The sequence below is a fragment of the Myxocyprinus asiaticus genome, chromosome 28, assembly GCF_019703515.2.
Source record: "Myxocyprinus asiaticus isolate MX2 ecotype Aquarium Trade chromosome 28, UBuf_Myxa_2, whole genome shotgun sequence".
In the NCBI taxonomy this organism is placed as follows: Eukaryota; Metazoa; Chordata; class Actinopteri; order Cypriniformes; family Catostomidae; genus Myxocyprinus; species Myxocyprinus asiaticus.
Genome location: NC_059371.1, coordinates 20,401,760 through 20,424,348, shown reverse-complemented (window position 1 = coordinate 20,424,348; position 22,589 = coordinate 20,401,760). Strand labels below are relative to the sequence as shown.

The 22,589-nt window shown below is 38.5% G+C and overlaps 2 protein-coding genes across 16 annotated transcripts in view; both read right to left on the bottom strand.

The window, feature by feature from the left end:
* ubr4 (ubiquitin protein ligase E3 component n-recognin 4) overlaps positions 1 to 5,160 on the bottom strand; it is an 81,169-nt gene extending 76,009 nt beyond the window's left edge. For all 13 annotated transcript variants that reach the window (XM_051660857.1, XM_051660860.1, XM_051660862.1 and 10 more), the window contains exons 1-4: positions 5,031 to 5,160; positions 948 to 1,045; positions 709 to 812; positions 491 to 620 (exon numbers count right to left, since the gene is read on the bottom strand). In XM_051660857.1, coding sequence (XP_051516817.1) covers positions 491 to 620; positions 709 to 812; positions 948 to 1,045; positions 5,031 to 5,155 — 457 coding nt within the window. In that variant the 5' untranslated portion in view covers positions 5,156 to 5,160. The remainder of the gene's footprint in view (positions 1 to 490; positions 621 to 708; positions 813 to 947; positions 1,046 to 5,030) is intronic.
* Positions 5,161 to 6,588: 1,428 nt separating this feature from the next.
* Positions 6,589 to 20,890, bottom strand: LOC127419362 (ER membrane protein complex subunit 1-like). Of its 3 annotated transcripts, XM_051660718.1 has the most exons (23): positions 20,776 to 20,890; positions 20,469 to 20,574; positions 20,028 to 20,155; positions 19,805 to 19,870; positions 19,636 to 19,729; positions 19,434 to 19,562; positions 19,146 to 19,272; positions 18,546 to 18,701; positions 18,291 to 18,458; positions 17,702 to 17,773; positions 16,471 to 16,569; positions 15,150 to 15,246; positions 14,800 to 14,916; positions 13,926 to 14,125; positions 13,543 to 13,692; positions 13,306 to 13,467; positions 13,111 to 13,230; positions 12,879 to 13,016; positions 12,621 to 12,794; positions 12,296 to 12,506; positions 7,461 to 7,545; positions 7,202 to 7,331; positions 6,590 to 7,009 (listed from the first exon to the last, which is right to left on the bottom strand). In XM_051660718.1, the coding sequence occupies exons 4-23, from the start codon at positions 19,815 to 19,817 to the stop codon at positions 6,830 to 6,832; spliced, it is 2,622 nt and encodes an 873-aa protein (XP_051516678.1). In that variant the 5' UTR covers positions 19,818 to 19,870; positions 20,028 to 20,155; positions 20,469 to 20,574; positions 20,776 to 20,890; the 3' UTR covers positions 6,590 to 6,829. The 3 variants fall into 3 exon arrangements, 2 of the variants coding, with proteins under 2 accessions (XP_051516677.1, XP_051516678.1); XM_051660717.1 differs by lacking the exon at positions 20,469 to 20,574 and having other exon boundaries at positions 6,589 to 7,009; positions 20,776 to 20,878; XR_007893655.1 differs by lacking the exons at positions 6,590 to 7,009; positions 20,469 to 20,574 and adding an exon at positions 7,650 to 7,813 and having other exon boundaries at positions 7,276 to 7,331; positions 20,776 to 20,872.
* Between the last annotated feature and the right edge of the window lie 1,699 nt (positions 20,891 to 22,589).

Sequence of the window (22,589 nt, the reverse complement as noted above, 5' to 3'; positions counted from 1 at the left end):
GGCTAAGAGAATCGATATAAGATCGTATTGTGATAAAACTGCCGATTTACACAACTAATAGTAGCTAAGTACTTTGCCTGTGCTGCATCAGCATTGTGTGTCATTAATATCAAATGCAAAAAGACGCTGTGTCTCTTTAAGTTCAAGCAACTGCAAGGCAAACGTGAAAAGCCTTGAATCAACATCATCAGCTGAAGTTGTCTACTTCCCAACAGCTGCATTGAAATTACAAGCAAAAGCCTCATAATTAAAAATGCACCAAACACTTTTGCACCATTTCCCCATCCTGTCCCACTAAGTCAATCTCTAATCACAGTGGGGAAAAAAAAAAAAAAAAAATCTACAAATCAGGACAAAACACCAGGCAAGACTTCAAGCCTTTGTACTTCAGCACCACCCAAAATCTCATGTCTTCACTACATGAGCCCAAGCTGATTTACAGGGTAACTGTAACACAGAGCTGGGACAATCTGAAACAATCAGCCCTCACCATCAGAAAGGGTCTTGACAGTTTGGGGAAGTTTGGCAGACTTCATCATCGCTGTGAAGGTGATGATCTCTGTCCGGTCCAATCGGCTGCAGCCGGTACAAAGGCCTTTTATTAAGAGGATCAGGTGCTTCTGTGGAGCGGACAGAGAAAGGGAAGTAAGCCTACAAGAAGTGTTTACTCTTAATAAAAAAGACAGGATGCCTTATACAATGTCTGACCTGTGAGACTGCACATGCTTCATCAGGGTTCTCCAGACGCAGCAATGAGAATTCAATCAGTACTTTACAGGCTGCAGCAACCGACAGCAACAGATTTCTGGGGACTACAGGGGGACAGAAAATTAGTTAAAATGAAAAGGTAAAAAAATTAAACACTTTGGTAATCATGAAATTATATTTAGGAAATTATAGTTTTTTTTAATAATTTTTTTTCAATACAAATCTTAAACTTTACATACTTTGTCCGCAAACTGTGGTGATGTAATGTGCAGATAGTGCCACAAAGGAGGAGTAGAATGGCTCATACTGTTTGTCATGATGAAGAATCTCAGATTCACTATATAAAAAAAGAGATGGCAACAGTTAAGCACTCCCAACAGCAGAGTCCTCTGCAAGAAGATAAAATCCATCATCTACATTTTGTGTATTCATATGAAACTGTCTGGTGGTGAGCAGCATGTACAATTCTGGCAGCAACAAAAGTTGAAACCTATAAACAATTCCGAAGCTCCTAAACTTCCCAAGGGAGTAAGATAAAGACAAATCTGATACACACAGAATAGAACGGAATGACCTTATATGACAGGCTGAATATTTAGTTGAAAGCATATCAAAAAGTGTGCAGTTTGTGTGTAGCTACAAAAAAATACAAAAGCTATTTCAAACACTGCATGAGGATCAATTTGTTTAATGGAAAAGGATAGTTCACCCAAAATGAAAATTCTCTCATCTTCAGGTCATCCTAGATATGTTTGACTTTCTTCAGCTGAACACAAAGACTTTTAGAATATTTCAGCTCTGTAGGTCCATTCAATACAAGTGAATGGGTACCAAAATTTTGAAGCAGCATCCATATCCATATGACTCCAGTGGTTTAATATATCTTCAGAAGCGATATGAAAGATGTGGGTGAGAAATTGATACATTTTAAGTCCTTTTTTACTGTAAATTTTCCTAGCTGCCCAGTAGGTGGCGATATACAGATAGACTGCAAATCGCCAAAAACAAAAGTCTTAGGAGAGAAGAGCACCAAAGTCCCTTCCAAGGCAAGTCAGTTCATGGATAGGGCTGGGCAGCTATTTTTTATGTAAACAAGCAGCAAAAAAGTACAGCTCTTATCTACTTGAATTGGAAAAGATTGAAAACTCCAAAATGGTTTGTCAAGATTACAATCAAAGAACATATTTCAAATCAGCTGTAAAGTCTGACAAAACCGGTATCATAAATTGTTCTTTAGCTCAGATCACACTAAAAAAAAACACTATTTTCCAGGCTGGCTCGGCTAATGCAAATGTGCATTCTCGAGTTGATTGACAAGCGATGTCTGTCTAAGATGTAGTTGGCTCTTTTACCTGTAAGGTGGGATTTCTTTTGTGAACATCCCTTAGGCGTTTCAATTTCTCGCATTCATTTTAATACCAGTGATTAGGGATGTGACAAGATCTCGTACCACGAGATCTCGCGATATTAAAACATGACGATATTTCTCGTTGAGGTGAAAAGCTGTCTCATGATATCAGCCTGACGGAGTGCGAGGGTGAAATTAGCATAGATGATGCCCCCGCCACTTTTAAATCGTTTGTGTGGCAGCATTTTAGGTACCCGGTGGAAACAATAAACGGTGACAGAGTGACAGACAAGACACGAACAAAGGCTGTCTCTCGTTTGGAAGGCTGCGTCCTCCGGAGGTCGCATTTATCGGCCGCATACATCAGAGGCTGTCTCGTTTCATTTTTTTCGATGATGTATGCAGCCGACAAATGCACCTCTGGAGGACGCAGCCTACCAAACAAGACACAGCCAATATTTAAGCACTATATAGTGCCATACACCGCAGCTAACACAAGCACTATGCAAAGACACCTACAGAACCACTGCAGCTCTCAACTAAAATCAACCAGGTCTGAAGAGACTCATGTGAAATCATACAGGAGAGAAGCCAGTCAGTTGAGTTTGTAGCAAAACCTTTTACAGTGCTTGCATATTGTTCTGTCTTTTACTGCATATGATAATTCATACTCAGAAAGTAGAACTGAAATGACATTCATTACAAGATGATAAGTTAAAACATTTCAAAATGCACTTGCATTGTTTTGCATTTTGTGACTTTCAGTCGAATAAAAGACTATGTTTCTAGTCATATACACTACCGGTCAAAAGTTTTGAAACACTTGCCCGAAATGTTTCTCATGATTTTAAAAATCTTTTGATCTGAAGGCATATGCTTAAATGTTTGAAATTAGTTTTGTAGACAAAAATATAAGTGTGCCACCATATTAATTTACTTTATTACAAAAACTAAAATGTATTTAAAAAAAAAAAAAAAAAGATTTTGTTTAGTCACAACATAATTCCCATAGTTCCATTTATGTTATTCCATAGTTTTGATGACTTTACTATTATTCTATAAAAAATTATAATAAAGAATGAGTGTTTCAAAACTTTTGACCAGTAGTGTATATAGTGTTAAAATATCGTCTCGTTCTCGTGAACCCAGTATCATGTATCATCTCGTCTCATGAGCTAAGTGTATCGTCACACCCCTACCAGTGATCCATCTCTGCCATACTGTCTCAGAGCACTTAGGAGGGCTGTTTGAAAGTAGAGATTTACACACACACACAAAAAAAAGGACATAAATATTAATATGTTTCTCACCCACACCTGTCATATCACTTCAGAAGACATGGATTTAACCACTGGAGTCATATGGATTACCTTTATGCTGCCTTTATGTTTTTTTTCGAGCTTCCAAGTTTTGTACCCTGTTTACTAAGTTTTTTGTATGCATTGTATGGACCTACAGAGCGGAGATATTCTAAAAATCGTTGTGTTCTGCAGATGAAAGAAAGTCATACACATTTGGGATGGGATGAGGGTGAGTAAATGATGAGAGAATGTTCATTTTTGGGTGAACTATCCCTTTAAGGTACTTTGGAAGGTTCAGAAAATCTCCAAAAATTCAAGTCAAGCAGACAAGTCAGGAAACAATACAGATATGTTTTCTGTTAAAAATAAACTTAAGTCTATCAACTCAAGTGGACAAATAAAAAGTATGGCAAAGCATCACAATGTACAGCGGTTTGGATATGAAAATAGATTAGCTAAACCTAAATGAATCATTCTTCAAATGATAATTACAGCCTAGCAGCAGACGTGTAATCCAGGTTGGCTGTTCCAACTCATCAGTCGTGTAACTTTCTTTTCATAAGTTGCTAAGTAGACTCATAGTTAGTTAATTGACGCCAACAACAAACAAGACTATTACATTTATTATATCAGACATACAAAAGGTGTTTAAATAAGTATTTTAGCTGAGACGGCTGTTTGGCTATAGAAATCGTAGGCAGACAGTTGGTAACCGCTGTAAATTACAGTGTCGGTAATGTCTTTATCAGTTTCAGCAAAAACGAAACCTTGATGGCAGTGCACGTATACTACAGACAGACATGCAAACACGCTGTCAAATTATACAACGAACCCAACAAGAAACTAATACGGGATTGCTTTAATAACTCTTTTTTTAATAAAAGAGGCTAAATGACAATTAGCAAACCATCAACAACACTAGCACTAGCTGCTAAGTCATAGCTTGCTAGCTAACCGACACACCTCCCTCTCCGGCATAAATAAACGAGACTATGATCCAAACAATTAGTAACGAGGACTAATATGACTGACAGAGTTAGATTTATCTGGCTGACGGTTTGTCTGGACGCCTATGTGCTCTTGACGGTGGCTAACAGATGTTAGCAGGCTAACGAGCTTTGGATTGGGTTCATCGAGGGAGGCTAACAACAAGCTTCTTCGGTGTCAATTTAAACACTTCCAACACAAATATATAATCACTTTATTAAGGACTGGGTGTCGTGAGATTCTGTGCATCAATTTTAAGTCAGCTGTGTTGTTAAAACTGTCAACCGGGCTGTTAATATGCACGGAATAAAATGGTTCTCTGGCCTGATGATGAAGCAGAATCTGATGTACCTGCTCCTGTAAATGCACAGTAACACTCTGGTTGTTTCTGAATCCATAGTGAGCTGCCTAACTAGACCACATTTAGGGATAGCATAAACATATTTGGAAAGTTCAAACGCATTTATTGGCCATAGAAAGCAATTTTAGAGAGCCATTTAAGACATGGGCCTGTTTGGAACGTCCCAAGCGTGCAAATTATGTCCAAAAATGCTGTCAAGGTAGACAGCTCACTAGATTTTGAGCCATAGCCTCAGTGCTGCCCTAGCATCACAGCTAATGCAGAGTCACTCAACACGTTATTTCACCCCTGCGCGGAGCATCTCAACAAACAACCCTCGTCTAACCTGTTTACGATGGATCCTATAAGCTGAGGTAGCTCTTTTGTTTCGAAAGCCGTGTAGGACGCTGATAAAAGTGGCCGTACGGCTGCGGTCCACTCAGGTTCTCCATCTCCTTCACTCGACGCCATCTTGAGATCATCTATTAGAATCTCAGAGCGGAAATGAGGTGAATCATCAGACGCCAAATAACAGGAAGTGTCGTCATAGATAAAACAAGAAAAGTCTAGTCAAGTGTATGTACTGCAGTAATCTTTTGAAATAATAATGGTGCAGTGGTGAATGTTGTACTCTTGCAAAGATACTTTTATACACGCACATTCTAATCCAGCAATTTAGGAAATTATTTTGTCTATAAAATAGTTTACAATCAGAGCAATCCAACCTTCAGTCAATTTTGATCATCCATCAAATTCCGATCAACTCACACATAAAGTAAAATAAAGTAACCAGAAGGAATTTTAAAGTGTTTATTTTTTCAAGACACAAATTACATTCATCAGAATTTGTTTTGTTGAATTGTGTCAATAAAATCCAAGAGTCAGCCATTTGGAAGGGGAGAAATCCTTTATTAGTGATTAACGGGGAAAATAAAAAATACTTTATCATTGTTTAAAAAAAAAAAAAAAAAAACATCACACCAATTTAATGATCTACCCTTGTGTTGCAAATATAATTAAACTAAACTCTGACATCAGTATTTAATTAGCAGCAGATGGGATGCTTTCAAAAAAATTAAAGTAGAATCAATGAAAAGTAGTGGAAACATTTTACATAAATGTAAAATCACAAGGATTTGTAATGAGTCAAAATTGAAGTATGATATGGCATAGTAAGATCTTGCCCATAAATATCAAGAACATGGCTCCAAACCATCCAGTGAATTTGACATACCATAAAATAACTAGAAAAAGATTATCCATATTGTTTAGTTTAATCTATGCAGAACCTGCTATCATAAATGTCCAGGAGAAAACAATAAAAATGTCTTGACTCTTGAAATTTCACAGTTCTCATTTGCATTAGTATTTGCCCATTCAAATCCATATCGCACAATTCGGTACATTAATTAATGCAATATATCCCCAAACATATCATCAGATATGAATAAGCACTCAAATTATTTCAAAACCCAATCATTAATTCCATCTATTTAAATTTTAATTGATAAGAAGTCCCTTTGCAACTATCCCTCATCAATTCTCTTTTTGAAAATGCACTTAACCCATCCATCAATCTTTTTAAAAGGCAGACTCATGTGAGCACAACATTGCTGAATGAAATGTATAAAGAAAAAAAAAAAAAAAGTGGATGCAAGGGGGCATCCAATAAATACACAGGATGGTTGATTTTTAATTAGGATATATCTGATGAGTCTACCTTTAAACCACATGTTAAAATACCCCGAAAGGCACAATAATTAAACAATAAACAAAAATTAGACTGTGATCTGTTCAGTGCTGGGCAAAATAAAAAAGAAATATATGTTAAATAAAAAAAAAAAAAAAAAAATATATATATATATATATATATATATATATATATATATATATATATATATATATATATATATTATATATATTAAAACCTACATCAATAATGTCTTTCTGAAAAGGGGAAAACTATCATAGCCATTTATGCACTTCCTCTCAAAACACAAGATCCTCGGGACAGCTGGTAGTAAAAACACACAAAACTTATCAAATGATCTTGAAGTTTTGACATGGTCACCGGCTAGTCTCCTGCCATCAATGTGTCAAGCACATTGCAGTGTATGCAAGAGTGAAGTCAACAGGCCATCATGATTATCGCCATGCCCTGTTGAGCAGTTTGACTTCTGCTAGACGTTTGCTGATCATGGTAGCAAAGAAGAGGCCAAAGAGTACACTACTGATAAGTACATAATCGTAGTCATCCTTAAGGACATCAAATTGCTTGGAGGGGAACACTCTGGTCTGGTAGATGTCAAGACCATACGCAACCACCTATTGGGTTAAGAAAAAAAAAAAGAAAGAAAAAAAGTCATTTTAACTATTTAACTATTTTAACTAGTCATTTTAGCCACCAGACTGAGATATATTATGCAAATTAAAAATCAGAGCTCCAATTAAGAATACCAACAAGAATTTATTTAATGCTCTGTAATGAAAAATGAATTGACAATGTGTAACACTTACCAAACAAGTAGACTCCAAGCCAGAGGGGGCAGTGTAGATACCCCTTACTCTTGATACAGTCTGGTTGTAGTTTATAAACCATTCTGTTCGAATTGGCATTTCTGGGGCATAGGGTATGAGATTTTCCTCCCTATATAGTAAAACGATCATTGTTCAACTTAGTTACTAAGCAAACAATCTGTTAATCAGACAGATTAAATCATTTGTAAGGAATAATATTTCTGAACCACAACATTGTAATTATTATTTGAGAACTCACCGACTCTGTTCTGAGACCACCTCTGGTCTTCGTGGGTCCAGGAACATCTTTGGTAAGGATAAAATATTACCTGATGGCAGCCCAACTATAATGGAAAAAAGGAACATCCAGAATATGAGAAGGTAATGCTTATATTTGTGTTTGCCAATCAATAGTTCACCCAAAAATTAAAATCTTTAGGTTACTCACGTAACCCCGGTTCTCTCGGGCATGGCCAATCCTGGAAGCACCAATAACACCCAGTCTGTCAGTTGACAGACCAATCACAGCAGTGATGAGGGAGTCCCAACTCCCTATATAAACCATTGTCATTGGTGCCTACTTCATTCTCCACACATGTCTTCTCCGTGCAACTGCAAGGAGGGAAGTGTGATGAGATACCTCACTCCTGTTATCAGAGAACCAGGGTTAAAATTCTCTTTCTAACATTCGTTCGGTATCTCACTATGGGATATAGCCAACTCCCGTATACGCTGTCGCCCGGTCCTCAACCGCTCCTCTGCCCTCTGGCAGATGAAAGCTCACTCCTCCCCCTGCAGATGGCAGCGAGTCCTCCGGCCCCTGGCAGACGGAACTGCTCCTCCCCTTCTTCGGTGGATGGAAGCGGCTCCTCCAGCTTTCGGCAGCCGGCAGCGACCCCTCCGTCCCCAGGCAGATGGCTGCTCCTTTGGCAGACGGCAGCGGCGAGGACTCCGCGACAGTGCATCCCTCCTCCCTCCTGGGTTTCGGCACCACTGTAACAGTATAAAGATGGGCAAGGAGGAGGCGGGAACCGGCTGAACAGTCAACATAAAGGTTTAATGATATAAATGAACTTAAAACAAACAAACACAGACACACATGCAACACGGCTGCGTGCGTCTCTCTCTCTCTCTCTCTCTCTCTCTCTCTCTCAAACTGGCGTCTCCGGCTGCCCCTTATCTTGCTCTCCCGCTGATCAGCTGATTCAGCACCGGCTGTGCCCCATCACGGCCCGGCCACACCCACCTCCTCATCACAATCTGCCACTGAACATAAAAATTTAACAATGTGTCTGTGTGCACACCACTGCTCAAACACAGCCCATTTCCGATCATACGCAGAGCACGTTGAAGCAGCTCACACGCTCTGAATAATTTCAATCACCCTGGGGGGTAAACCGTGTCACTCAAATTTAACCTCTCACAGTACAGGCACAAAGAGCTACTCGGTCCGGAGCAAGGTGAAATATTTCCCCCCGCGTTTGCGACAGGAGATCCTGCGCAGCGGGAGCTGCCAAGGCTGAGCGCACAAAAGTTGAATTATCTCTGCCAGCCACAGTTTCCCTGGCCAGTTCGGGGTGATCAGTATGCCTGAGTGACCATTAGTGGTCAACCGATATGGGTTTTTTAATGGCTGATACCGATACAATGCCGATATATCAAACAATTTAATATAGTAAATTACAAACATAAAATTGCTAAAAATAATAAACCCTTATTTAGCACTATACTTACTCAATTTCACACAAAACAAAAAAAATATTGTATTTTAAATGGTAGATAGCAGTTTCTTCAGATTTCTGATTAGTTTAGAAATTTTAGTAATTTATTTGCACATGAAGAAATTGTTAATATATTAGGAAGAAGGAAATATCAGTACACACAATAGTTCAGCAGCCATGGATGGCATGTCCATGTTAGCAATCGCATTTACTAAAAAAATATCAAAATCGAACCAATTGTACATGCATACAAACCAGTTGTGCATAGTGAATAAGACATTTACTTATAGCACACATGAAGCGCTTTTACCTTGGACTACATCCAAAAATGTAGGCAGCTGACTTGTTACCTTGCTGCCTAATCAGTTAATGGCTTGACTGACAGCTGTTTTGAATGAACTCTTAAAAAAACTGGTCTCTGAACAGTTTGAAAAGCACCTTATTTTCATCGTACCTCCATATACAGCCTCCGGAGGCAGCATTTTCCTGGTTTCGGACATAGCCTTGAAGTCCAGCGTGAGCCTCAATCTCCTGACAGTTTAAATGGCCTGGATCACCTACTTGGATTGTCACAGATGGACCATCATGATTTGAGAATGAGAGGAACTTTTGATCCTGATCCTGAAGTTTTTGATTCTGGATGATAGAATACACGCTTCAGAGGAAGATATTAGATGAGCGTTTGACGGGAAGCTGAATGACAACCTAAATGAGACACCAGCATTTTCGTATCTATCTCTGCTTGCTGCCGCGACAGCTTGCACAGCAGGAGATCGTCTAGATAAGCAGACACCCGTTAATCTCAGCAGCATTAGCGCTGCCTCCACACGCTTGCTGAAGACTCTTGGTGCTAATGAAAGTCTGAAAGGCTATTTCCTGATAGGCAAATCTTATGAATTTTGTGTGTGAAGGGTAGATGCCTACATGAAAATACGCCTCCTTCAGGTCGACTGATGTAAACCAGTATCTGGGATGAATAAATGGACTGTTTTGAGCATGAGCATTTTGAACTTGTACCTTCTGAGGTATTTGTTGAGGTTTCACAAATCCAGAATGGGACGGAGACCTCCTCCTCTCTTGGAGATGAAGAAATACCTGGAGTAAAACCCCTGACGGCTGTCCTCCAGTGGCACAATCCTTATTGCTCTTTTGCTAAGCAAATTGGCTATTTCCATCTCTAAATTCAGAGCTGACTCCCCCTCCACTGTTGATATTAACACACTGTTGAAAATCTGTCTTCTCCCTCAGACAGGCCAGACAGACAGAGCTAAATAGCCCGTTCGCCCACAACAGCGGACCCATGCTGCGGCCAGCAGCTCTGGATGGCTTCTCTTGATGTACGTAGGTTGAGATCGCCAATAACGCAGATCTCTTCCCACAACGCCGCATCTGACGCCCCCACATCAATTTGACGCCCCATCTCCTCCATCTCGGTCTGATATGCTGTGAGGAGCGAGGTGGCATTAAGAGCCCTTACAGCTAAGGCTGAAGATCTGTAGATCTTTTGGTAAATGGAGGCCGACAATCTCTCTGTCCAATGAGGCGGGAGCAGATGAAAAAAAAAAAAAAAAAAAAAAAAAACGGCAGATGATCGGGGTGAAGGTGATTAGCTACCGACACATCTCCACGACGCACGCTGGGATGGCTGGAATAAATTGCTTTACCGGGGCAGCACGAGACGGCAGCCGTTGCCGTCGTACAGATCCCTCTCTGTACCCTGGTCTGACTGCTGTGACGGCCAGTCGATGGAGAGCTTGACTGCCACCCTCCTACACATCTCAGTAAGGTCCAGCTCTCCTTGGACAAGAGTGGGGGACGCATCCATCGTGCTTCCCGGCCAAGAAAGAGGAAGAGCGGGGAGAATGGCATCTTCTTCATCCTCCTCGCCATCGTCCTCCAAAAGACGATCATCAGCATCATCCTCCTCCTCCTCTTCCCTGCCCCCCACCAAAGGGGCTGATTCAAAGAGGGGAGGAAGATCAGGGGAGACTTCGTCCATGAGATTGCCCTAGCTGCGCTGTCCTTGCAGCTGGGGTGGGGGGTCTTTCTCCACTGGTGGCAGAGAAAAATAGGGATCCTCACTATTCTATGCCGCAACCCGCACCCTCCTTTTCAAAACTCTCCGTATGAAAAGGCAACAATGCGGGCAATACTCAGGATAAGCGAGTGTGGCCTGTGCATGCCTGACCCCCAGACAGGCGATACATAGATACAATCCTTCAGCGAGATCATAGATTCACAAGCAGACGGACGGGATCCTTCCCCTTCGCTCCGCCGCTCGGTGGGCTCGCAGTTGCCATGGCAGAACCCGAACTCAAGAACACAGAAGCTGTTCACCACAACATGCCACTTGATTCTGTGTTAATCCTCTTGCCATAGAGGTATAAGCTATACAGCTCGAAACTCCGCAGAAAAAGCAAACCTGACTCGATGCGCTGGTTCACGCCACCTGGAGAAAACAATATAAATACAGCAGAATATATATATTCACTTTGACAGTGAATATACACGTAAAAAGAACAGCCGCGTTCTCCGACATACCTGAATGGCTCGTCTGATGAACAGTTAAGCAACCACTTCGAGTCCTGCTGAGGATAGCTTCCAATGATCTTCACGGGGAAGAGAACGAGAATGAGGTAGGCACCTATGACAGTAGTTTATATAAGGAGGTGGGACTCCCTCATCACTGCTGTGATTGGTCTGTCAGCTGATAGACTGGGTGTTATTGTAGCTTCCAGAATTGGCCACATCTGAGGCATTACCCATAGTGATACCGAATGAATGTTAGAAAGCGAACCTTTCATCATTTACACACCCTCAGACCATCCCAGATGTGTATAACTTTTTTCCTTCTACAGAATACAATGAAGGATTTTAGAAGAATATCTCCGATCTGTAGGTCCATGCAATGCAAAAGAATGGTGACCAGAACTTTGAAGCTCCAAAAAGCACAGAAAGACAGCTTAAAATAAAAAAGCCTCGAGACTGCAATAGCAAGATGTACAATAATATAAAATAAGAGTTATGTTTTGGTCTGTTCTCACCTAAACCCTATGGGATCGCTTCAGAAGACATGGATTAAACCACTGGAGTCACATGGATTACTTTAATGCTTCCTTTGTGTGCTTTCTGGAGCTTCAAAGTTTTGGTCACCATTCACATGCATGTATGGACAGAGCTGAAATACTCTTCTAAAAATCTTTGTGTGTGTTCAGCAGAAGAAAGAAAGTCATACACTTTCTGGGATAGCATGAGGGTGAGTAAATGATGAGAGAATTTTAATTTTTGGGTAAACTACTCCTTTAAGAGTTTTGTAATCTTTATGAAGATAATCGTCTTTAATGATGCACCTATAGGAATACACAGTACAAACCAAGGAGGTGTCGGCTGGTGATGCCTTTTTCTGTCAGTGTGGCCTCCAAAGTGCTTATAGGAGCAGGAAAAATGTACGACTGCTGTAGCACCTGAGGTGGATGTGGTCTATCCAGGGAGCTGAAGACTGTGCTGTTATAGAGCTCTGCTCCCTCAAAGAGCTCCAATACAGAAAACTCATTCCTACGAAACTTGGAGTTCCAGTATACATACTATAAGGGAACAACACACAAAACAGAAGTGTTGCGTCAAATACTGGCATAATGTGATTGTGGCAGGAGTTCAGATTTTTTTTTTTTTGTAACTATGTAGGCCTATGTACTTACCACCATCCAGTTCTCTGAATGCACAAAATGAACAGGTCCTCTGGCCTTCCGCTGCACTGCCTCATGCACAATACGGCCAGTCACACCATCAATGAGGAAGATTCCCACAAAGCTACGCTCCTGATGGGTGTCCGTACTCTCCGTTACCACAGCTAGAAGATTAGGGTTCAGATACTGAAGATGAATAAAAGAAGATATGATTAGAAAAAAGTTTGATTGGTTCAGCCCAATAATAGCAGTGATAGAAGTCAGTAGAACCTTGTAGAGCACGCTACGGTCTCCCATTACTCTGCCCTGGGAATGAACATGTTCATTTGCACGTTTTCCTTTGACAGCCACAATCTTCTGTGCCTCAGTTGGGATGACCACCTCCCAGATCAGCTCTGTAGACAAATCCTGAATGAAAAAACCCAAAATAATTAGTAAAATGCAGCACTCAGAGTGTTTTACATGTTTGTGTGTGTATGTGGTACGAAGAATGAATAATAACCTTGCGTAGACGGAAACCAGACAGTTTGCCCTGGCTGGACTCAACTAGGTAGAAGAATATGGAGGATGCTGTGTCCTGAAGCTGCTGGAGAACATTCTTTGTAGATGGAAAAGCTGTGACCTGAATGAGAAAAGATGATAGACGCATTTAAATTCGCCAAAAAACAGAAGATTTGTCTGAAGAACGAAGACCCACCTTGTACTGATCGTCAATAAGGAGGAGAACTTTAGCATAGTCCTGGTCTATGAGCGGCAACAATAGAGACTGAAGGATAGGTCTGGGTAAGGCAGGGACACTAGTATGACTCCTCTTACCAAAAATGGGATTGAAGACATGGAGGCTTCCAAGACCTGTGTCCTGTAAACACAATGCAAGTGTTTTCAATCAAAGGATGGATGGATGGATGTGCCACAGCTGACATATCAACCTTACCTTATCTTTAATAAGAAGTGTGCACTGTGGAGGATGAGGAAAGTGTGCAGTTGTCCTCTGAACCATTAGTTTGAAAACAGAGTTGGGATTGATGTTTTCTAAAAAGTGTTTCCACAAAACAGTTCCTGATTTGCTCTCGATGCCAAAGAGCTGGGTAGGAAAGCAAGACACGTGTTAATCGACAACACAAAACTACAACGACAAAACAGCTGTTTCCCAATAGTTTGAAAACGGAATTGGGATTGATGTTTTCTAAAAAGTGTTTCCACAAAACTGTTCCTGATTTACTCTCAATGCCAAAGAGTTGGGTAGGAAAACAAGACATCTGTTAATCGACAACAAAAAACTAAAATTACAAAACAACAGCTGTTTCCAAAACGCACCTTCCCAGAGGCAGTTACCATCACCATCATTTTCTGCAGGTTGAACTCATCCCGAGACAGGGTCTCTATGGTGACCTCATTCTTCACACTGCTCCGAGGCTTCCGGGCATCGTAGAAGAGTTTCCAGAGATGGGCCAACCAAGCCTGCAGCAGGATGAACTGGGAAGATAGACGCTTTAGAACCATGGGTAACAGGCCATCTGCAGATCACAAGAGATGACTATGAGTGTCTGAATTAAGAGAACCTTTTATTTCAGAGAACATAGCATTTAGTTTTAACAAAACAAACAAAAGAAAATAGCACATCCCATTGCAAATTAAAATTAGTTACATTTTTAAGACACTGTATTTTCAAAAATCAGTGACTCTAACAAAGACATTTCATACACAAAGCATGTTATTTAAAGCAGAGCAATATTAGAAGAGGCTCCTTACTTTACCTTGAATGGCTGGATCCGAGTGCAGCAGAAAGGCAAAAGAAGACACATAAGGAAATAAATACAGAAAGAAAGTGCAGGAAAGCCATGGACAACAGGACAGCTTAGTGAGACATAAGTTTATGCTTAGCAAGCAGAAGCACTCCATGCAACAATAGCCATACACCACAAACACTGAGTAAAGGAAGGAAAGTCTTTTGGGTTTATGGTTTATGTAACACCTGCATTTAAACATTTTAGCCTACATAGACTTCTAAATAGACTATATAATATGTGTGACTATATGTCTAATGCTTTTGGGCTGAACTGGACTGATCCAAATAACTGGATGGAAGAAACAGACTTCTCAACAAGGATGCATTTATAATTATAATAATAATAATAATAATAATAAAAGTACATGTTAAATAATGACTCCTGTTAATGTTGCATTTTACCAGCTTTCTTTCCAAACTCTCCCTCCAGCTCTGCCTGCGTTCCAGTGAGTGGCAGATCAACCATCTCCATGGCAACCACATCAGCCAGGGCCTCCTCTCTCGTCCAGACGACCCTGCCTGCAGTGGGACACAAAAAAAAGCTGTTATCTGTTTCCCATAAAAGAGACACCTTCTAGTAATGCCAAAATTACTTCTAACCTTTGAATAGCCATGATTACAACTTTTTCATAATTGTTTTTTTTGTTTTTTTAGATATCATGGCAGCCATTTTATATTTATTATATCTTTTTTTAAAAAACAGTACAAGTTTAATTTGATTTCACACTGTGTACTTTAAGTGTAGTTCATACCAGGTTGTTGTAAAAATGTGAGGGTAAGATCTTCCATTTGCACCATGACTCTGTAGCCCACAGAGTCATCTTTCTTCAGAAAGGCGTGGACATACAACTAAAGAACATTCAAATCATATTAACCTCCAACTTTCAAAACCAACTGGCTAACAATTATACAGGCTTGAAGGAATAGTTCACCCAAAAATAAAAATTGTCTCATCATTTACTCACCCTCATGCCATCCCATACATGTATGACTTTCTTTCATCTGCTAAACTCAAATAAAGATCTTTAGAGGAATTTCTCAGCTGGTCCATACAATGCAAGTAAATTGGTGCCAAAATTTTGAAGCTCCAAAAATCACATAAGCATTAAATCCATAAGACTCCAGTGGTTAAATCAATGTCTTCAGAAGCGATATGATAGATGTGGGTGAGAAACAGATCAGTATTTAAGTCCTTTTTTTACTATAAATTCTCCTCCATGCTCAGTCATTCTTATTCTTCATCCTGTGTTTTTGATGATTCACATTCTCCATGCATATCGCCCCCTTACTGGGCAGGGAGAAGAATGTCTAGCAAAAAAAGGACTTAAATATTAATCTGTTGCTCAGCCACACCTATCAAATCATTTCTGAAGATATGGATTAAAGGTGCAATACGTAATATATTTACTGTACTAAAGCATAAAAGTATCATAATATGTTATCAGAGATTTAGGAAACATGCCAAGTTGAAAAACTGGCTTCTCCGAAAACAATACTACACAGCCAGTACTTTGAAATGTCCGTTCCGGGCCGGAATTTCTGTTTGTGTTTTGGCCTGTGCGATTCTGCATACTGCCCATTTCCCAGTGGTATTTCGACACCCCGGGTTGCCAGATTTGAAACAAGTTGGCAGGCAAACACAGCACGCTGCAGCCTTGGAAGCCAGCAATACATCTAGCTAACATTGACAGAGTTATAAACAAATCCACATGAGCTGGTTTATAATTTGCAAACAAAAACATTGCAAACATATACACTAGCTGATCAACTTACAATGCAAGGCTCATAGCTTGCCATTGTCAGTTTACTCATTCCTGTTGCATGTCCTCAACCTGGCAACCCAGAGTTGTATGGATTACTTTTATGATGTCTTGATGTACTTTTTGGAGCATAAAAATGTTGGCACCCATTCACTTGCATCGTGTGGATATACAGAACTACATATTCTACTAAAAATCATAATTTGTGTTCTGTAGAAGAAAGTAAGTCATGGGATGTTTGAGGGTGAGTAAATTATGAGAATTTTCATTTTTGGGTGAACTATCCCTTTAACACTTCAGCATCAATCCTCACTCTGTTTGGCTTTCCTCCATTGGGGTCCATGTGGTAGATAATGGTGGTGTCCAGGTGTCTCCGTCCTGTGTCAGCACTGAACAGATTGATGCTGCAGGCCTTTTGTAAGAATTACAAAAGTTTAAGATACGAGCACATAACTAGAGAACCTATGGCTACATTCACACAGGCAGAAAAACTTGTTTTTTGGCCTATCTTACTCAAATTCATTTAGATTTTTGTAGTCTGAACAGGACAAAAACACATAAAACCGATTTTTACAAGCCTGATCCAAAACACATTCTTAGAAGGTTTGTAATCTGATTAAAATCAGATTTGTGTAAATGTGTTTTAGTCTGAATGGTCAGATCGGATTACATGTGTTTTTTTTTCATCATTCATTGTGTGCAATGGGTGTTCCAAACAGTATAAATGATGTCTTCACAGTGCACTTAAAAGGGAAAACTAAAAATTATGGCCACGCTGTAGGATTGTGTCATTCATCTATTTAAAGTGAGATGAATGACCATTTCATTACACCTTTACTACGACAGTGGAAGGCAAAATCTATATGGGGCATTGGGATGATCACTTCTGATTGGAATGCACCCATATGTTATCTATATAGTACAGGTCAGCCAAAGCAGTGCAAACCTCTTTTAAAACACTACAGACATTTGCTTTACCCACCCAAAGAGATGCGCTAATGTGCAGTAACACACACTAGTTGCGAGCCACTACAACACGATAAGGTATTGAATGTCTCACGCAAATACAGGACGCTTGAGCATTTTGAGTGCTTCAATACAGGACGGGAGTCCTCTTCAAGAGTCTCGACCCTTTTATGCTTTAATACAAGACACTTCACAGCCCGCTAAAATACAGGACAATAGGCATCCCATATTGGATGTCATAACCTTGGCCAAAATATGGGACGGTTTGAGCTAACGGGAGAGTTGTAAAGTAAACCCTAGCAGCCAAAAACATTGCATTGCCACCTCTCCCATTTTCAAGCTGCTGTATGTGACAAATTCATTCATTTGGATACTGCCCTCATGATCAACATAAACAATGGCAAAAACATCCATTGCTGAACACAAGCTTGCATCGTTACTATGACAGCTAATGTGCACATTCTAGCAAAAGCGACTGCAGTCTGAAAAAAATAAATTACAATTTGATATGTCCACATATAACCTGCTGAAAAGCCTATGAGAAATGCTTCAGTAAATGTTTTTGAAACGTGACTTACAGTGTCATTCTTTGGTGACATCACAGCAGCAACTGTCTTCTCTCCGGTTGTGGCAAAAGCAACCAGATTGGACTGAAATACAAAGAATATTGGACATCAGAAATTTTACAGTTACTTTAACAGATTATTTTAGTACTCTCTCATAATTGGTCCAAACTATTTTCTAAACAAAACTACTAAACAAAAACATTGCTATTACCGGTAAAAAAAATTTTTTTTAGTACAATCTACAAACAACAAAACTCTGAAGTTGTGAATATGAAACTTTAGCTATACATATATATAGATATATATCATTTAAAGAACCAATCAGCAATTTCACTGATTTCAGTCTTGTGAGCCTTAAGTATACATGACACTGTCACTGTTCTTAGATCACTGAGCACATCAAGAACGGCTCCGATTTATTCAGTAAGTGAATGAATTGTTAGATTTATACAGAAAACTCAGTTTTCAAGGCTGATTTTTTTTAGTCTTTTTGATTGATTATGAAAGAGCTCTCAGACCACATTGGTCACACTGTGTGTTTAATATTACATACAAACTCTTCCTTTCATTACTTTGGTATGTGAGTGGTATTAGTTCTTACTGGATAGAAATCTCGGAGTGGAGCAATGAGGCCATCTTTGAGTTGCAGCAGGATGTGATGATCTGGACTGAGCTGCAGGAAGAACTCAGATAGAGGAGGCTGCGCAGGGTTGGGCTGAGTGGATGTCAGAACAGGCTGGAATCCAGACGCTACCTCCAAGTCCAGAGTCTTTGAAATGTAGAGCCAACCATTATATTATAGATGGTGATAGACGATAGCACAGTATGTTAATGACAAATGTGGTCATATCAGCACCTGGAGGTGGATCTGTTTCATATCTTTCTGTTCTGTAGACTGCAGTAGCAGTGTGTAAAGGGACTGTGTGATTGGGTCCACACACAAGAGAATCCCTGAGCTGATGACTGCACAGCTGCTCTCCAAGCTTGACATCCATGCTGCTTCAACTGATTTCTGAAAGCAACAGATGTGTGATGGAAACTGAATTACTTTTGACGGTGAATGACGTGTAATCTGACTCACTCAATCTCTCGACCCAATGGGTTTACATTTATGCAGACAGATAATCTTGAATTACACAATATGTATAGAAATCAATAAATTATCCAACAGGGTGATCAAGACCAAAACTTTCCTTGTAACATCCAAAAGGGTTTATTTTGTGGTAATGACCAGCCTACTGTACATCATGCTTATTACACGACTACTTTAATATATAAATGGACATGAAATATGGATTTGAGTTTAAGTTATGTGATTATGTAAGAAGAGTAGTGAAAGCAGTGTAATAGAGGATCAGAACAATGAAAGCAGAATGCAGTAATTGACCAATCAAAATAGACTTTTCCAGAGAGCTGTGTAATAAAATATTAACAAACTGCAGACTAAATGTTATACCTTATTCATGATTTCTCCATCTTCAATTTTGTATTCAACAATAACAATATGGGAGTTTGGGACAACTCCCAGAACAAACACCACTCCATTCCCTCCAGAATAAATGGTTTGATACTGAACAGTTTCGCTGTAGGATGCAAGGAGATGGGATTAACAAAAACAAATCCCTAGCAAAAGGTCTTTTTTTATCAATGAGAATACATTTTGATTTCTAGTACTAATGTACAGTACAGGTCATTAATTTTTTTTTACTGATCTGTTATGATGAATTCCAAGATTTTTCTTCACCTGTCAGGTAGGTTTTCCACCCATATCTGGCTACCACTGGAAAGGTCATGAAAGGAGATTGCTGTTTTCTTAAGCACGGCAACATACTTCACAAAGTTTTGGACTCCAACTAAAGCAGCGGCCTGAAAGCTGAGGACATCAACATCAGTTTTACTGATCAAAAATCTAAACAATTAAATCTACAGCAGCCACAATATACAACCTTCCAGTATCAAGCACAGTCTCCCACTTCAAGCCACCAACTGTGGTCTCCCAGGAGCGAAGCAGACGCCCATTCCCAATCACAACTACAGCATCTAAATGACAGCAAGTGCAGTTTCAGAAGCGAAAACAAAGCCTAATTCTTCATGTATTTTATACTGCATTCTCACCTTGTCCATGCATAAGAAGCGAATCAATATGGCCCTCTGGTCCAGTCTTATCCACATGGCGCCAGACTGCAGGAATCAAATGAACAAATTAACACTTTCAAAGGGGAAATACTATGAAAATCAAGATTGTACTTATAAAATTTACCTTCTGACTTACTGTAACTAATTTAAGCCTTTTTGCTATCAGATGTAATGCAATAATCTGATAAGCATTAACACTTACATAAGTCGCCAGTCCTAGAATTGAGGGAAGCAAACACGTTTTTGTCAGTTGCCACCAGAAGCTTTTTGGATGCTTGAGAATGAGTATCAAACAAGGCAAAGAGCACTTTGCCAATAAATTGTTGCCTCCTGAAAGAAAACGGAGTTCAGTGACTGAATATAAATATTTTTGTAAATCAATGCCACAAGAACATAGAAAAGAAGTAACCAATTTGTATAGTCACATTATTAACTTATATTACATTGCCATAAAATATAAATGTACATACATTTTCCTTTATGATATTAAATGTTTTCAGTGCTTTTATTTTTTTTTATTTATTTTTTTTACATAGCCCATGTCATTTTAGAAAATATGCAAAACGTGGTTTACAGATAGCCCATTTATTTTCGTGTACATGATATTTGCCAATATAATTAATAACTGAACAAAATACTTCACCTTTAAAATAAAATAGCACAGCACACACACTAATTTTCAACACGCATCACAATTTCCCCTCAATATAAGTTTCCAAATCCTTCCAAAAGAACTCTGCATGAATACACTGGTAAAACAAATGAAGAATCGTTTCTTTCAAATCCACATAATACAAAATTGTATGAAATCTCCAGTTTAAATCTTAACACATGACGACCTGCTTGAACATCAGCCGGTGTAGCTGACATCAGTGCCACACCGGCTATTTATAGAGTCGCAAAACTTGCACAGTGAAACCACAACACATGTATGAAGCCCATTTACATACCAATCAAACTTTCCAACTTGATCTTCAAATACCGCTAATGCAGTATACAATAAACACACAGAGAATGCTAATCTTACTACAAGCCAACCCATTGCTGCAGAGGAACAGTTCCCACAGTGCTTTGCTCTCATGGACCCAAACATCCGACGGTGAATTGCATACAAAAATAAATATATGTATTCTATCCATCCTTATGAGGTAAGGTTTTAGTTTATTTTTATTTATTTATTTATTTTTATTTTTTTACTTAATCTAATTTATTGGCTTGAGCCTCTGCCCAAAAAATTTACATCAGGCATTCGGGCGCGCTACCGATACGCTGAATGTATAATATTTTTTTTATTTATTTTTTTATTATTATTATTTTTTTTTTATGCTTTATTGATTCAATGCCACAAGAACAAGAGGTATTACATATCCACATAATCAAATTAACATTAGCTGCCAGAGAGAGAGAAAAAAAAAAAATAAAGGAAGAAAATTACATACATTTCAATGCTTTCAGAGCATTACATGTTTTCAGTACTTTTTTGTTTTTTGTTTGTTCCAAGAGATTTACATATAATTTAAAGTCATTCATAAAATGTGCAAAATTTGGTTTACACTGAGCCCACTTCTTTTTATGTATATGGAATTTTCCTAACAAAATAAACAAATGTATAATATGTTGTTCTTTACAATTCAAATTTTCTTTTTCTGTATAAAAAAGTACATCAAATATACAAATTTCTATCATACACTCCATTTTTCTGTTAGAATGTATAATGTTCATAATCCACCTGTTCTTGTGTATGACATATTCATCAAAAAAGGGCATATATATATATATATATATATATATATATATATATATATATATATATATATATATATATATATATATATATAATTTTTTTATTATTATTATTACTAAAGAGAACTAATTATATTTACACACACTACCGGTCAAAAGTTTTGAAACACTTGACTGAAATGTTTCTCGTGATCTTAAAAACCTTTTGATCTGAAGGCGTATGCTTAAATGTTTGAAATTAATTTTGTACACAAAATATAATTGTGCCACCATATTAATTTATTTCATTATAAAACTAACATTTTTATGAAATTGATGACCAAATAATAAAGAAAAGCAGCCACTAAGTACCCAACATAGATGGAAACTCCTTCAATACTGTTTAAAAAGCATCCCAGGGTGATACCTCAAGAAGCTGGTTGAGAAAATGTCAAGAGTACATGTCTGCATGTCTACTTTGAAGATGCTAAAATATAACACAGTTTTGATTTATTTTGGATTTGTTTAGTCACAAAATAATTCCCATAGTTCCATTTATGTTATTCCATAGTTTTGATGACTTTACTATTATTCTAAAATGTGAAGAAAAAAAAATTATAATAAAGAACGAGTAAGTGTTTCAAAACTTTTGACCGGTAGTGTGTGTGTATATATATATATATATATATATATATATATATATATATATATATATATATATATATATATATATATTCAGGTTTAAAATGTGTGTCATGTTTGAAAAAAATATATATATTTACAGTTAAACTTGTACAGTGCTGTGAAGTGCGGTTTGTGTCATTAGGTGGCAGCACGAGCACAACATAGGTAAATACATTTCCAAACTCACGCACTGTTTGGTGATTAACAGTTTGTACCTTTATGCATTATGTGTTCATGTTTTCCCATCAGTATTCCATCTACAACCAACCAAATCTACATACCAAACACTTTCTTTTTTGTTGCTAAAGGTATTTCAAGCATTATTAAAAGCCATAAAATTGATTAGGTCTTTTATGAC

What these genes read in the sequence shown, in the direction of transcription:
- LOC127419362 (XM_051660717.1), bottom strand. Translation starts at nt 20,867, where the DNA reads ATGGGTTGGCTTGTAGTAAGATTAGCATTCTCTGTGTGTTTATTGTAT. An exon ending in GCTTCTTATGCATGGACAAG is followed by an intron (nt 19,730 to 19,804) that starts GTGAGAATGCAG and finishes GCTGTCATTTAG; the next exon opens with ATGCTGTAGTTGTGATTGGG. An exon ending in CTGGTTTCCGTCTACGCAAG is followed by an intron (nt 13,017 to 13,110) that starts GTTATTATTCAT and finishes TTTTTCATTCAG; the next exon opens with GATTTGTCTACAGAGCTGAT.